This window comes from Peromyscus leucopus, chromosome 8a (assembly GCF_004664715.2).
Source record: "Peromyscus leucopus breed LL Stock chromosome 8a, UCI_PerLeu_2.1, whole genome shotgun sequence".
In the NCBI taxonomy this organism is placed as follows: Eukaryota; Metazoa; Chordata; class Mammalia; order Rodentia; family Cricetidae; genus Peromyscus; species Peromyscus leucopus.
The window spans coordinates 7,141,000-7,155,496 of NC_051085.1; the positions used below are offsets into that span (position 1 = coordinate 7,141,000).

Here is a 14,497-nt window from a genome sequence, read left to right on the forward strand (position 1 = left end):
TGGCAGGCAGTTTCCTTGGTAGCTCTAGAGAAGAGCCATGGGCCCCTCCCAGCAACTAAACCGGAGCGTCAGGGTGGGCGCGGCACCCGGACGGGCTCTGGAGCTCTGCGGATGATCTTATTGCAGCCAGTGCTGAATGCCAGGAGACCGGTGGCCATGGTGTCAACCTCCGGAGTCAGAGCCAGACTGGAGAACTGTGGCTCGCCACAGAGGCCTAGCGGTCTGCTCCCATTAGAATGAGCTACCATCAAAATCTCTAAGTGATGTGGAGGCACTCTCCGGTTCACCCACACCCTGTCACACTCATCGCCATCCACCTGACAGCTGGCACCCCGCTGTCCTATTGAAGAGATCTCCAGCTTGCCACGGGTTACAGCAGCAAGGCGCAATGGCATCGTGGCCTTTTCCCTCGAGACCCAGGCCTGGAGGCTGGAGCAGGGCTGAGCTGGCAGAGTGCTTGCCTAGCATGCAAGGAACCCTGTCCCCAACACATAAAAACACATGTGGCACATGCCTGTCAGCCCAGCACTAGGGAGCTGGAGGCAGAAGGATCAGGAGTTCAAGGTCATCCTTGGCTACACAGTTCAGAGCCAGCCTGGGCTACGTGAAACTGTCTCAAAAAACAAATAAGCAAAAACTAAGAACCTTGACTACCGTAGTTTGAATCTTGAATGTTCCCTAAGGGTCTGTGCTGTTAAAGGTTGGGTGCCTAGTCTGTGCTGATGTTGGAAGAAAGTGTGGCCTAGCTTAGTATTTAGTGGCATTTAGTAGGGGGCTGCGCTCTTGAAAGGGATATTGGGGTCCTCTCTTCATCCCGCTCCCCTTTGCTTCCAGGCCACCATTATGTGAATAGGCCTCCTCTGGCATGAATTCCCATCTTCCTGTCTCTCCCCGCCTCCTAGCCATCACGGCGTGAACAGACCTCCTCTGCCATGTTTTGCTGGAGACTGAAGTCTGAATTCAGGGCCTTGTGCCCAGTAGGCGAATGCCCCTCAGCTCCCTGGGACGTGTTTCCTTCCTGTTATACTGATGGAGATGGACAAGGTCCATCCGCTTCTCTTTTCTGACTCTGGACTCTGCAGGTTGAGAATGCACAGCTCGGTGATGCCACAGCCATCTGTGACGATGTGAGCTATGACTGACATGTGTCGATCTCTGAGCTACAGGACCCACACTGAACCAGTCCACTTCCAGAGTATTGCTAAACAAATCAGTACATCATGGCCTTGGTATTTAAGCTCCCTTAGGTAGAACTGTGTGTTATTTGCAGGTGGACACTTTTCAAAAGATCCTGGCAGTATGTCTCACAGGGGAGTTGGACAGATGGCCGTTTTCCGCTTCTCTTCAAAGGCTTCTTTTAACCTGGCTGAGGCACCGCAGCCAGAGCACAGGATGAAGCTTTTCACGGAGTCCTACAGACTCGCCCGAACACTAGGACCTCCTCCCTCCAACAAAACACGAAGTAATTGCATCCTTTGTACTCACGTGGATTGAATGGTCCCTTCCTCATCAGTATCTCTGTCAGCTGTCTGAGCTCTGTGGTCAGGGCTGGCAGAGGCAGAGGTGCAGGGAAAGTGCGGAAAAGTGAACTAATCCTTAGATGTCCAGGCAACTGCTGAGACCCATTCCATAGAGGTTTGTCCTGTGACTTTATGAGCTGATGCCTCCGATCAGCTTTATGTCCCCCAAGTTTCATGAACTCAGTTAATTTCCATCACACTGTAAAGTTCTACCGAATTATATTTACATGCATATGTCCTTTTGAATTTGTATGCAAGAAGTGCACGGGCTATCAGTTTGATGAATTCTTTACAGGGATTGTGTGATAAATATAATTAAATGACTGAACATCTTGAAGTGAGTATTAGAATTTTAAGTTGGCAGTCTTTACTCGTTGCCAGAAGCATTTCTTTCCTAAAAGTTACATCTCTGTTACAGCCATAAATTTATGGTGAGGAAGGAATTTGAATGTTAATGAACTGTTTATTTATGTCTTTTCAAGGATATACCTAATAGATAAGTCAAAATAAGAAATAGACACTAAGTACAAGGCGTGTGGTGTAAACTATAAGCTATAAGATCTACTGGCATTTGTAGACAGATTTTCAGACCTCCCCCAATCAAATCTGATCTTTATTCATTTTGAAGAGAACCGTAACTTTTTGTTTCCCATGGAAACAAAGGCATAACCTTTCCCCTAACATAACATGTTCTTTGACTTCCATTTTGAAGATAAGGCATTCTTTAAAAATGGGTAGATTTAATTTAGCAGTTTTTTTCTATTATCCAATGTCTCTCTGTAGCTGTTGTTTTTTGTACATTTAAAAAATTCAAAGTCAGCAAAGCACCATATAGGATCCAGATGCCCTGTGTATTTCCCAGCTTTATATAGCTTATTTTTTGTATTACTTTACTCTCTCTTTAAAGACTTTATTATTTTTAAACAATTTTTTCTATGACTGTCTATACCTCTTTCTAGCTATTGGCCATTCAGCTTTTCATTACAGCAATCACTACAATACATTTTCACACAGTGTACAAAATCCCACAACAAGCATCTGCAAATAAATGCCATCTACAAGTTTATATTCTGTTGTAGTGTGTGTGTTTGTGTGTGTGTGTGTGTGTGTGTGTGTGTGTCTGTGTGTGTGTGCAAAAGCTCCCTGGAACTGGAGTTGCAAGTGGCTGCGAGCCACTCTATGTGGGTGCTAGAAACAAAACTCTGATATTTTGTAAGAGCAAAAAGCATTCTTAACTGCTAAGCCATCTCTCCAGCCCCTCCCTTATTTTTCTATCAGAGAGTTCACAATATTACATTGTTAATTTATCACTTACACAATCCTCTTGTTAACTCAAAATCCAGAAGTTCCGTGGAGAGTGTTCAAGTGAAGATGTGAAGTTCCTCTTGATGTCTACAGCCCACCACAGCCACCCAGGGAGTACTTCCCATTACTGTGGAGGAGAGGCCTTGGCCTGAAAGATTACAGTTATTTCAGCAGGACAGCCAACTGGACTTAGAGACCATGAACACCAGTTCACATGCCTTTTTACTGGCTCTATACTTGTGAAGAGATTACCTAACCTTCTGACCTCTGACTTCAAATTCAAATAATAATCCTTGGATTAACCTTTCAGGATTATCGTAAATCTAAATAAGACAACAGAATGAAATGTTCCAAAGGAAATCAATTTGGAAACTATAAAGTACTCTATAAATGTCATATGCCTAATCATTTCTCTTTAAGGTCTATAAAACATATCTGTAGCTTTGAAGCCATCCTTTTTACAAAAGCCATCTCTGTAGAATCTTGTTTAAAAACCACCAGATACCTGGAGGAGCAGCCATATCAGCCACACAGGACCCTACTGTGGTAGCCTAAATATTTTCCCATACACTGATTTACAGTAACATAAGCTATATAGCATTATTTCTTCAGTTAATTGTTCCCTATAATTCTGTCTTTGTTATTCTTTTCAGTTATTCTAACTTGCTTGACTGATATCTGGCCTACTAGGTTGACTAGCTTCATATTTCAATGGCATGCCTACAAGGTCTAGTTTGGACCAACAACCTAGACACAAGACTGTAGCTAACAATTATTGATATAACCAGTTCGCTTTTGTTGGTTTATTTGCTTTGTCTTTTGTCTTTTGATAAAAGGTCCCATGCTGTAGCCCAGGCTAGTCTTGAACTTGTGGTAATCCTCCTGCCTAAACTTCCTGAGTGCTGGCATTATAGGCCTGAGGCCATGTCTGATTTACAGGTTTTTAAGCTGATGCTTCAATGGCAATGATAATTTTGTTTGTTTTTGTTTTTCAAGACAGGGTTTCTCTGTGTAGCTTTTGCTGTCCTGGAACTTGCTCTGTAGACCAGGCTGGCCTCGAACTCAAGAGATCTGCCTGCCATTGCCTCCTGAATGCTGAGATCAAAGGCGTGCGCCACGACTGCCTAGCTTGGAGATGATACTTTTTAGTTAGTCAACTTATTGCAACTTTTGGGAAGGCTCACTGTAGACCCCAAATGTGGGGTGAGGGTTAGAGAGTTGAAAAGTGAATTTCTATTGGCTATTGTAGTTTGGTACATTTGATGTTTTTCACCAGACATCATTTAGAACGACGTTGAGGTTGAGTTAATATCAGATTACCAGTCATTTAATAGCAGAAAAATTAGAAAGCGCTACCTAACTCTCCTCCTAGGGTCAGATAAACATCACTGTATTTTGAAAGACCGCCAAGAGACCAAATGGAGTTACATGTTATCACATCTCACAAACTGTGAAATCAAAACACTAGTTATGGCTTTCTATGCAACAGGCAATGTCCTTTGGCATAAAGGAGTCTGGTCACTAGTAAATGGGACTTCATAGGACAGATCCTGTGGAATCACTGTTGGGGATTTCAATCCCAACGAACATGAATATTTCGTTTAGGGTCCTAAACTTAATCAACCACTGAGTTTTCAGTGTCCGCGATATGGGAAATCTTGTTAAGCCCTTGGAAAACCTTTCCCTTCTTTAGTACCGGGTGTCATTTCTCATCAAACGTAATATGTGTGCAAAATAGATGCAATTTAGTCATTCTCTACAAGACGCTTGGTACCATGGGATATGGCACTGTTCCAGTGTTGACGACACTTGGTCTGATAACCCCTATATTTATAAACCATTGTGTGAACCTAGAGCTTTTGCCTGGCTTGGATCTCACAAGAGTCACCTAATGATTCAGTATAGGAGCCAACAGAATTGAACTAAAAACATAAACATGGGACTCCTCCCCTCCCCTTTGGGCCTGGGCTGTAGTGATTGGCTACAGCAACCTCCACGATAATCGCTCTGGTGCTCACCTGATCTGACCTCGGGTCCCTCGCTGTTCTGTTGCTCTGTAAATTGCTGAGTGCTGCACAAATGCACGGAGTTAAAAGTATCTAACAGGTTAGCATCCGTTGCTACGTTCACAGAGCTTTATATTTATTTTGTCACAGCCCAAGACACACACAGGCTAACACCCTCCTCCCTTATGAGTAAGAGAGGAGGGGTTAAGAAACAGGTTCCAGGTAGATGTTGACATCCATAATCAGAAACCGACTCTTTCCTCCAAACATTCAATTGTTCCTCTGCCTGCTGTTTAATGGAGGCTCGGAGATCTCACAGGGAGAAGCAAACGTGGTTGAATACACTGTTAATGTAAGAGAAAACTTCCTCCACCCACCCATGCCTTTTCCCCGAGGGTATCCTCCCGCGGGCACGCCCAAACCCGCCTTCGCCACGCCTCGGCACGGCTACGCAGGCGCAGCGGGATTGGCGCAGGCTCGGTGGTGGCGAGTGGCGTCGGGCCGCCCGCCCCGGCCCGCCTCTCTGTCGCTGCTGCCTTGGAGGACCAGCTGATCTCCCTCCGCGAGGGTCTGTGTGTCCAGCCCTCGTCACAGGTGCTCAGAGTTGAGCCCGGAGTCCCCTTCTCAGCACCAACTCCAGCTCATCCCGCATCTCATCGCTCGGCGGCGCCGAGGGTCTGCAGGCTGACCGCCCCGCCTGCAGCAGAAGGTGGTTTGTGTACGGTTACCATGGAGACGCTAGTCAGCAGGGCAAAGCCAGGGCGCGGGAGGGCGGGAGGGAGAGGTGAGGATGCTGCGACGCTCGGCCCTAACCTGGACCGATGGAGGAGCGGGCTTTGCCCTGAGTGACAGAGCCGCTTTTCGCGTGGGAGGTGAGGAGTCCCCCGCAGGTTCACCAAGGACACCCGCCCCCCAACACACACACACACCGCTGTTGTTCTCTTTTCGGTTCCCGATAGTGTCCAGTGGTACTGCTGCATACTCTCAGATCCGCAGGGGTGTTAGATTCTGAATTACTGAGCGTTTAGTCAGTCGCCTGTATTTAATAACAGCAGCTCAGTAACTCTGGTTGAATGAGAGACTGGTAGACTAAGGGGCTTTGTGTAGCCAAGGTCACACACCGCAAACTTGAACTTTTCTAGGTAACAGATGCGTCCAAGTGGAACAATATTAATTACATCATATGTGTTGGAGTGCCTCTTATGACCCATGCTATGAGTATTACAGCAGGTTCTTACATCCCATCCCGACTTCAAATTCTTTTAGCTTGGTATAAAAGCAAGTCACACTATTTGTGTCCCATTTTGTGAATCTCTAAGGTTCTGACTCACAGTTGGTGTTAGTTTGTTATACCTGACATTCAATAAAGCCATTAAAAAAAACTTTCTGTTTTTATCAAGGACAGCACTCTCTACTTGAAAATTTAAATTTGCGATATACATGAAAACACTAAACAAATTTCATTGTTTTTTGAATTCTCTTATTAGTGCATATTTTCACTCATAAGAAAAAAATTCTGCTTCTCTTTATCACATAGCACTTGGACAGTAGTTATTAATGTTTCTAAGGTCTAAGCCCTGTGCTAAAGCATATGGGCCATCTCACGCAATGCTAAAAACTGCCGTAAGAGGCCATCACCATCCGTGCTTTTTATAGAAGAGGACACAAGCGTGGAGATGTTCAACACCCTGCCCCAGGTCACAGAGCTGTGACTCAGCAGAGGACGTAAACACTTGCTCTGACATCCAAGCGCTTTTCTTGTGCCTTTTTGGATGCTCATATTAACACCAAAGTAATTCAGTCCTGGAAAGGTCCTGAGTGCTTGGTTTTCAGGGAAAAGAGTGTTCACCCACGAACACTGATTTTGGCAGTGTTGGCAGGGTAATGCTATACTTAGCATAAAAGGTCTGGTTCAGGTGCTGTTAGTAGCAAAAGACAGGGTTTTTTTTAAAGATGTATTTATTCTTTTATTGTGTATGAGTGTTTGCCTGTTTGTATGTATGTGCACCGTGTGCATGCAGTACCCTCTGAGGTCAGAAGAGGGCGTCAGATTCCCTGGAACTGCAATTGCTGCCATGTGAGTAAGTTTTTATAATTAGGTATAAACCATGTAAATAGTGACTTTGAATTTCTTTCACATCAATAAGAAATATTTTGTTTTAAAAATAACACATGGGGCTGGAGAGATGGCTCAGTGGTTAAGAGCACTGGTTGCTCTTCCTGAGGACCAGGGTTTGATTCCCAGCCTCTACATGGTGGCTCACAAGCACTTGCAAATCCAGTTCCAGGGAATGCAGTGTTGGCTTCTGGCTTCTGCAGGCACTGCATGCATGGGGTGCATCGGCATTTTCACAGGCAAAATGCCCGTACACACCAAAACAACAACAACAACAACACCAGTTACTGCTTCAGACTTGCTACAGACACCGCCCATCCCCTCGCGGCCCCATTGGCTGCCACAGACTGAAGACAGTGTGATGCAGGACGGAATGTAGCTTCCTTCTCTGCAGACTTCTCCTCTCCCCTGGTTTCTTCTGGAAGGGCCCCTGGCCTCTCTCTGAGCCCTGTCGGTCTGCCTATTCTGTGCTGCCTCTGACCTCTTCCCATTTTCTCACCTCCCTGTTCCCTAACATATTATTAGCTAAATTAAACTTAGTAATCTTTACTAGTACAAATAAACTGGTGACAACTGTGGTTCTTTTGGTAAAGAGGATGTTTTGTTTGTTTTTGTTTTGTTTTGTTTTACAGTGGTTAAGTTACAAGTTACTATCAGTTAAGTTGTAAGTTATCAGTGGGTTTAGTCAACTTGGAAAATAATTACTAAGAGTGTGAACATCTGTTTACAACAAAGCCTGCCGGAACCCTAACACAATCGCCGTACAGAAATCTTAATTTTATGAAGCCTTCCTGCCAGTGGGAGCAGGTTCACTCTGCTCTTCTCATCTCATTTCTCCCTTGGTGACACTGTCGCTCCTGGATCTCAGGCTGCCTGTCCATGGCTCACTGATCATAGCATTTGTCCAGTCCCATACTTTTGGGCAACTGGAAAGAGAGAGGGAGCTTTATTTGAACTCACAGTCGGATGTCAATATGAAGTCCAATATACCTTTATAATCTACAACAGCAGATATCTCCAGTTAAAGAAGCCATGTAGTCTTCATCTGGGAATTTTTTAGCTCAAGTATGTGTGGTCTCCAGTTGGGCCACTCTGGAGGGTTGGGGTTCAGAGTCCCAGGGTAGGGACCAACACCAGATGATGAGCGGCTAGTTCTAACACTTGGGACCTCATGGAGTCTGTGCAGAGGCCTCCAAACTCAGTGTAAAGGTGTGGGAAAGGCATGCCCAGGAAGGGTTCTTAAGGAGGTGATTCTCGGGGAGAGTGGGAGGCGGAGTTATATAAACTGCCCAGTTTTGTCTCCTTTCCTCTCTTTCCTTCCTCCTGCCCACCCTTGCCTAGTGACATCAACCTTGAAGATCTTCAGTCTGTGCATCAGCTTGTGTTTTGTTTCTCCCTGACATGTCACTCTCCCTCTGGTTCCCATCCAGACTTCACGCTTGCAGCACTGCTGGGCCACGCATGGCCATGCATGGCCGCGCATGCTCCGATGCTCTTCCTTGGCTTACTCACGGTTCTCTCCTCCAGGGCCACTGTCAGGTCCTCAAAGTCAACCTATTTTCCGGAACCTAGCTCAAGCGCTGCCACCTCCAGAGGCCTTCTCCTAATCTGAAATCGTTTCCGGTTGGGCAGTCACATGGCCATTTATATCGATTTTCATTGCCCCCTCAATTCCTTCTTTATATTGAAATTGTTTGGATATAAGTAAGGCTGACACTCAGCTGGTGCGTACTGAGGAGGCTTCCCTTGTAGGGAAAATGTTGGAGTGTTTTTATACTGATAGGGAAGTGTTGCAACCCACAGCTTCCAAACATGACCCCCAACCACCCATCTAGGTCTATAATAGCTTGGCCAACAGTCCTGGACATATGGCATCGATGTCCCCTCGCTATTGCTGTGAGTTTATCTACCTCGTAGGATGGCCACAGATTTGCTGAGATGATATTCTCAAGAGGACTTAGCACATTGTTTGCCATTGAAGTAAACACTTCACTGTCGTTGGAGATCCAGCCTGCTTAGCACAAAGGCCGAGTTTTAATGTTCTCTGTCTTCGCAGAGATCCAGGTGGAGGCCTCTCCCGGTAGGAAACACACAGCTTTTGTGTCCATTGATTATCTCTGGTAGAGTGAACCTGCTCCCACTGGCAGGGAGGCTTCATAAAATTAAGATTTCTGTAGGGTGATTGTGTTAGCGTTCTGGCAGGCTTTGTTGTAAACAGATGTTCACACTCTTAGTAATTATTTTCCAAGTTGCCTAAACCCACTGATAATTTACAACCTAACTGATAATAACTTGTAACTTAACCACTGTAAAAAAAAAAAACAAACCAAACATCCTCTTTACCAAAAGAACCACAATTGTCACCAGGTTATCTATACTAGTAAACATTTCTAAGTTTGATTTAGCTAATAATATGTTAACATTAATATTAATTAACATTAATTAATTAATAAGGAAAGATAAATGGTACAGGTCATATTATTATTGTACCCATTCTTACTAAATAACAAAGCAGCACTTGGGAGGGACAGAGAAAGTTGTGAACATTTATACACTTTGTAAAAATTATTATTTTCGTGTGTATGGATGTTTTTTCTGCGTGTATACCTGTCCATCGTGTGTGTGCAGTGCCCAAGGAGGCCAGAAGATGCCCTTAGATCACCTGGGACTAGAGCTGTAGACAGCTGTGAGCCACCATGTGGTTGCTGGGAACCGAACCCAGGTCCTCTGGAAGAGCAGCCAGTGCTCTTAACTGCTGAGCCACCAATCACTCCCGCCCTGACACTGTTTGTTTTTGTTTTTTTGTTTTTGTTTTGTTTTGTTTTTTTTACCCCTTTACCTACATTTCCCCCACAGATATTTGGTCAGTCTAGTTACCTATAGATGCAAATATTTTACAGAACTTCTAGAAGATCACCTGAGTTCTTGCGCCGTTGCTCAGTGTACTTTTCGGTGCACACTGAAAGCTAGCCAGAGAGGACTGTGGGTCAAGAGCAAGGGGCCTTTATTACTTCCTAAGCACTCTGTTGAATCTTTATTAGTTTTACCTGATTCCCTGGGGGCATTGCTGGACTCATTAGTGCTGTGCTAGGCCGAAGGCACAGACAACCTGATTAGTGTCTGGAAAGAAACCTCTTTACTGGATAGAAACTTCTAAGTCACATGATTTCAAGTGCCCATGGCTTTTGTTTCCTTTTGTGGGTGTTGGGGATCAGAATCAGGGCCTTTGGAGTTTTAAGAACACACTCCACCATTGTCCCGCACCCCAAGCCTTTCAAAGAGTCTTTCAAAGTCAAGCCAACACACCTGCTGTGACCACTTAAGTTGTATATTGTGAGGCTGAATTTATATATTAAAAATATACATAAGCATATATTAATATACATGAAATAGAAATAAATGTAGACAGATGTATGTGTACCTAAAGCATTTTATATATTTTGAAACAAATCCCATTGAAAGTCATCGATAATCTAACCTTGTCGGAAGTGTTAGAAGTATAATGTCTTAGGCCTGCCTTAGCTTTTGATAGTTGTGTGTATATGTGTGTGTGTGTGTGTGTGTGTGTATGTGTGTGTATGTATATATGCATATATATGTATGTATGTATGTATATAAAATTCTGGAGTCCTCATTTAAACTCAAAATCCTGAATTACAAAACCTCCTAAAATAGAATTGCCCAGGCAGCCCTAGTGAAACACCTGGTGTTTTGTATGCGGAGAACGACAGTGTTTGTATTTTCAGAAACTTGTGGGGTGGAGCCCAGTAGACCTCACTGAACGCTCCTGTTGTTGTGTAAGAGCTCAGTGGAAGGGGTCATACTGAAGCAAATGTCTCTGTCTAAGGAACCACTTGCTTATGGAAATAGGATCTTTTCTGTTTCCTTCCATGGGTCACAAAACATTTTCTTTTTAGTAGAAGCCTCAAGTTCTAAAGTTGGATGGCTAAGATGCCTGAATAATGTATAGGCTTCTGTCTCTGGAAGTACATTTGTGTAGGGTTGGGTTTTTTTTATTTTTTTATTTTTTAGGATTGGGGTTAGTTTTTTTGTTGTTTTTGTTTGTTTATTTTTCTTTTAGGATTAGAGGTTTTATTAAAATAATGAATACCTTGATACCAAATACTGCTTAGAATATGTTTTTAAAAATCTGGACCATTGTCAGCTTAGGTTGGTCTCTGTGGGCCACACTGGACCACTGTCAGGTTATGTTGGTCTCTGTGGGCCACACTGGACCACCGTTAGGTTATGTTGGTCTCCATGGCCATGTTGGATCATTGTCAGGTTAGTTTGGTCTCTGTGGACCACACTGGGCCTTTGTCAGGTTATGTTGGTCTCTGTGGGCCACACTGGACCACCGTTAGGTTATGTTGGTCTCCATGGCCATGTTGGATCATTGTCAGGTTAGTTTGGTTTCTGTGGACCACACTGGGCCGTTGTCAGGTTATGTTGGTCTCTGTGGGCCATGCTGAACCATTGTTGGGCTAGCTTGGTCTCTGTGGACCACATTGGGCCATTGTCGGATTAGGCTGGTCCCTGTGGGTCACGTTGACATTTGAGAAGGATCTGCTGTCTCATGGTCCTGATGCATGGCTTTAAGTATTTGATAGGCTGGGAGAAGAATACTAGATATTCATATTTGGTATTTATACACCATGGGCAATATCTTAATTGAAGGTGATTTGAATTGATTCATTCAAGAGTAAAATGGACAGTATGGGAGAGAATGAGCCATTCTTGGGGGTTTGTTGGAAAACAATTGCAGTTTGGAAGGATGCCCCATCAGTGTCCCGGTTAACCTATGTAAGCCCTTTGTATAGAGGGTGGTGGGGAAGGGGGAAAGTTTAGTTAAAACTTTTAACAGAACTCCCAGTGCTTTCAGGGAGGTTTATGGATATGATGAGGTGGGGGGTGGGTGGCGAGTTGGTGCTGGTGCCTGGCACTGGGGCTGGGGGGGGGGGGGGGGGGGGGGTGGGGCGGGCTGGGGCGGGGCTGAGGGGGGGTGGGACTGGAGCTGGGGCTGGGGGTGGGGACTGGGGTGGGGCGGGACTGGGGTGGGGCGGGGGTGGGATGGGGCGGGCTGGGGCAGGGCTCAGGCTCAGTAAAGTACTGGTAGCAGTAGGCCCTGGTTTTAGTCCTTGTGTGTGTGTGTGTTACATGCATATAGGCACGTGCATGTGCAGGTGCACTTGCCTGTTCAGGGCATGTGGGAGCCAGGGAGTTGACAGGAAGTTGTCTTCCTCAACCATTTCTGCACCCTACTTTTTGAGATAGGGTCTTTCACTGAACCTAGAGATTGCTGTTGGGCGAGCCTGGCTGGCCAGAGAGCCCCTGGGGTCGCTTGCCTGGGCCTTCCAGCACTGGGGCAACAGGCGCGCGCACGCTGCACTCCCAGCTTTTGTAACGGGTTGTGGGGATTTGAACTTGGGTTCTGATGCTTGCGCAGTCATTCACCGAGACACGTCCCCAGCTCCCATTGTGTTCATTCTTGGGTGTGTATAAAGGTGTAGCTTCGTTTATGGATGTGTGTGTTTCTTTCTAATGTACCAGCTGAAAAATAGCCTGTGTTCCTTGTATCCTGTATTTGCAGGGTGTGTCTCTGAAGACCGTTTTAAGTTGAAAGGAAAGATGCTGTCATCCAATGATCAGAAGTTAGAAAAGCTGGATCCCTTTCATCGACCTCTGCTGTCCAAGCAGAAGACTAGTGCGGAAATCATAAATGAAGCGCGGAATGCCTTAAGATCGGTTAGAACCCAAAGACCATTTACACCCCGGGAAGACCAGAGGAAGCTGTTTGGGCCTGCCTCATCAAGAACCCCAGAAAACAGACCTCCCTCCTCCTTCAGGTACCGACCCTTGGCTTTGGTGTACACACAGACATTTAGGCCACCAGATTACATTTTCTCTATCCAGCCTTTCCTCCCCTAACACCTGCCAATCATTGATCATTTTACTGTCTCTAAAGTCCTGCGTTTCCCAGGATGCCGAATAGCAGGCATTGTGCCTGTGGAGCCCTTTCTGATTGGCTGCTTTCTCTGACCCACTCGAATGGCTGGTAGCTCATTGCTTTTTAGCACCTAATAAAGTTGCATCATTTGATTGCACCCTATTTGCACACTTGAGTACTCCCAATGGAAGTTCTGGTTCCACAACCCATGTCCATCAGTGCTCTGACCCTCCACGTGCATGTTTTGAGGGAGGTACAAGTTCCCAGATTCTTTGGGTAGCTGCCAAGGACCCCATGGCAGGGACAGATGGTGACAATATGTTTGTAAAAAAGCACCAAGCGGCCCCTTCCTCTGCGGCTCTCCCCTGTGCGCTTCCCCAGCATGAAGTGAGCATTGCCATTCTGTTGCGTTCCCTGCGATCTGGACCCTGACTCTCCGGTAGGTGTGTGGCTGTATCTTGTGCTGATTTGCATCTTTCCCCGGTGACGTGATGCAGAGCATCTTTTCATGCGCTCGCTCGCTCGCTCGCCATCTGTGTGTCTTCTTTGGTCAGGCATCTGTTCAAGTCTGCGGCCCAGTTTCTAAATTGGGTTGTTTGTGTTCTTGTTGAGATTTAAGAATTCTTTGAGTAGCTTGGATAACAGTCTTTTATCTTATCCATCTTTTGCAAGTTTTTTTTTTTTTTTTTTTTTTTTTCCCTACCAGACTTGGACTTCTTATCTTCTTATTCTCTTGACTGTCTTCTGTGGAGCAGATGTTTTTAATTTTGGTATAGTTTTGCTGATCAGCTTTCTGTCCTGGTGCTGACGTCACTGCTGTAAATAAAAGTCATCACCTTATCCTAATTTTCCCAGACTTTCTTTTATGCTATCTTGTAGAGGTTTTATAATTTTGAGTCTTACATTTGTGTCTGAAATTGAATTTGAGTTCTTTTCTGGGATGAGTGTGAAGTCTGCCTCCCCGTTGTGTGTGTGTGTGTGTGTGTGTGTGTGTGTGTGTGTGTGTGTAAGATTATCTTTCTGCACTGCAGAAAGTCACTCACTTAACAATGGTTCACAGTATAAAGTTTCACTTTATGATGGTGTGGAAGTGCTGGGTACTCAGGAGAAACTAGGCCGTGACTTTTGGTATTCTCCTGGGCTAGCCAATGCTGTGGGATGCACTCTTACGATGCTGGGCAACAGTAGCAAGCTGCAGCTTCCGACTGGCCACTGGATCCTGAGAGTAAACAACTCAGTTGGTAGTGCGCCACCATGACAAGCTCTGACATATGTAGATGTAACCAACCGTCTTATTAAATAAGAAACACAGAACCAATGCAAAGAAGAAAGCCAAGAGATCAGAGCTAAAAGCCTTACCCATCTGCTACAGCTAGCCTCTTCAGCCAAGAGACCTACTTCCTGTGTTTTTGTCTTTATATAGACTTTTTTTTCTGCCTTCTCATTGGTTGTAAACCCAACCACATGACCTCCTCGTCACTGCCTGTCTGTACAGACCTCCAGGTCTTCTTTGGTTGGTATTGAGATTAAAGGTGTGTGTCTCCAACGCTACCTGTATCCTTGAACACACAGAGATCTACCTAGCTCTGCCTACCAAGTGCTG

At 45.2% G+C, this 14,497-nt stretch overlaps 1 protein-coding gene across 1 annotated transcript in view; it reads left to right on the top strand.

Moving 5' to 3' along the window:
• The first annotated feature begins 5,611 nt into the window (after positions 1 to 5,611).
• Positions 5,612 to 14,497, top strand: part of Armc2 (armadillo repeat containing 2) — a 121,403-nt gene continuing 112,517 nt past the window's right edge. Inside the window, 2 exon segments of the mRNA XM_028890253.2 lie at positions 5,612 to 5,703; positions 12,538 to 12,793. Of these exon segments, the coding sequence (XP_028746086.2) occupies positions 5,622 to 5,703; positions 12,538 to 12,793 (338 nt within the window). The 5' untranslated portion in view covers positions 5,612 to 5,621.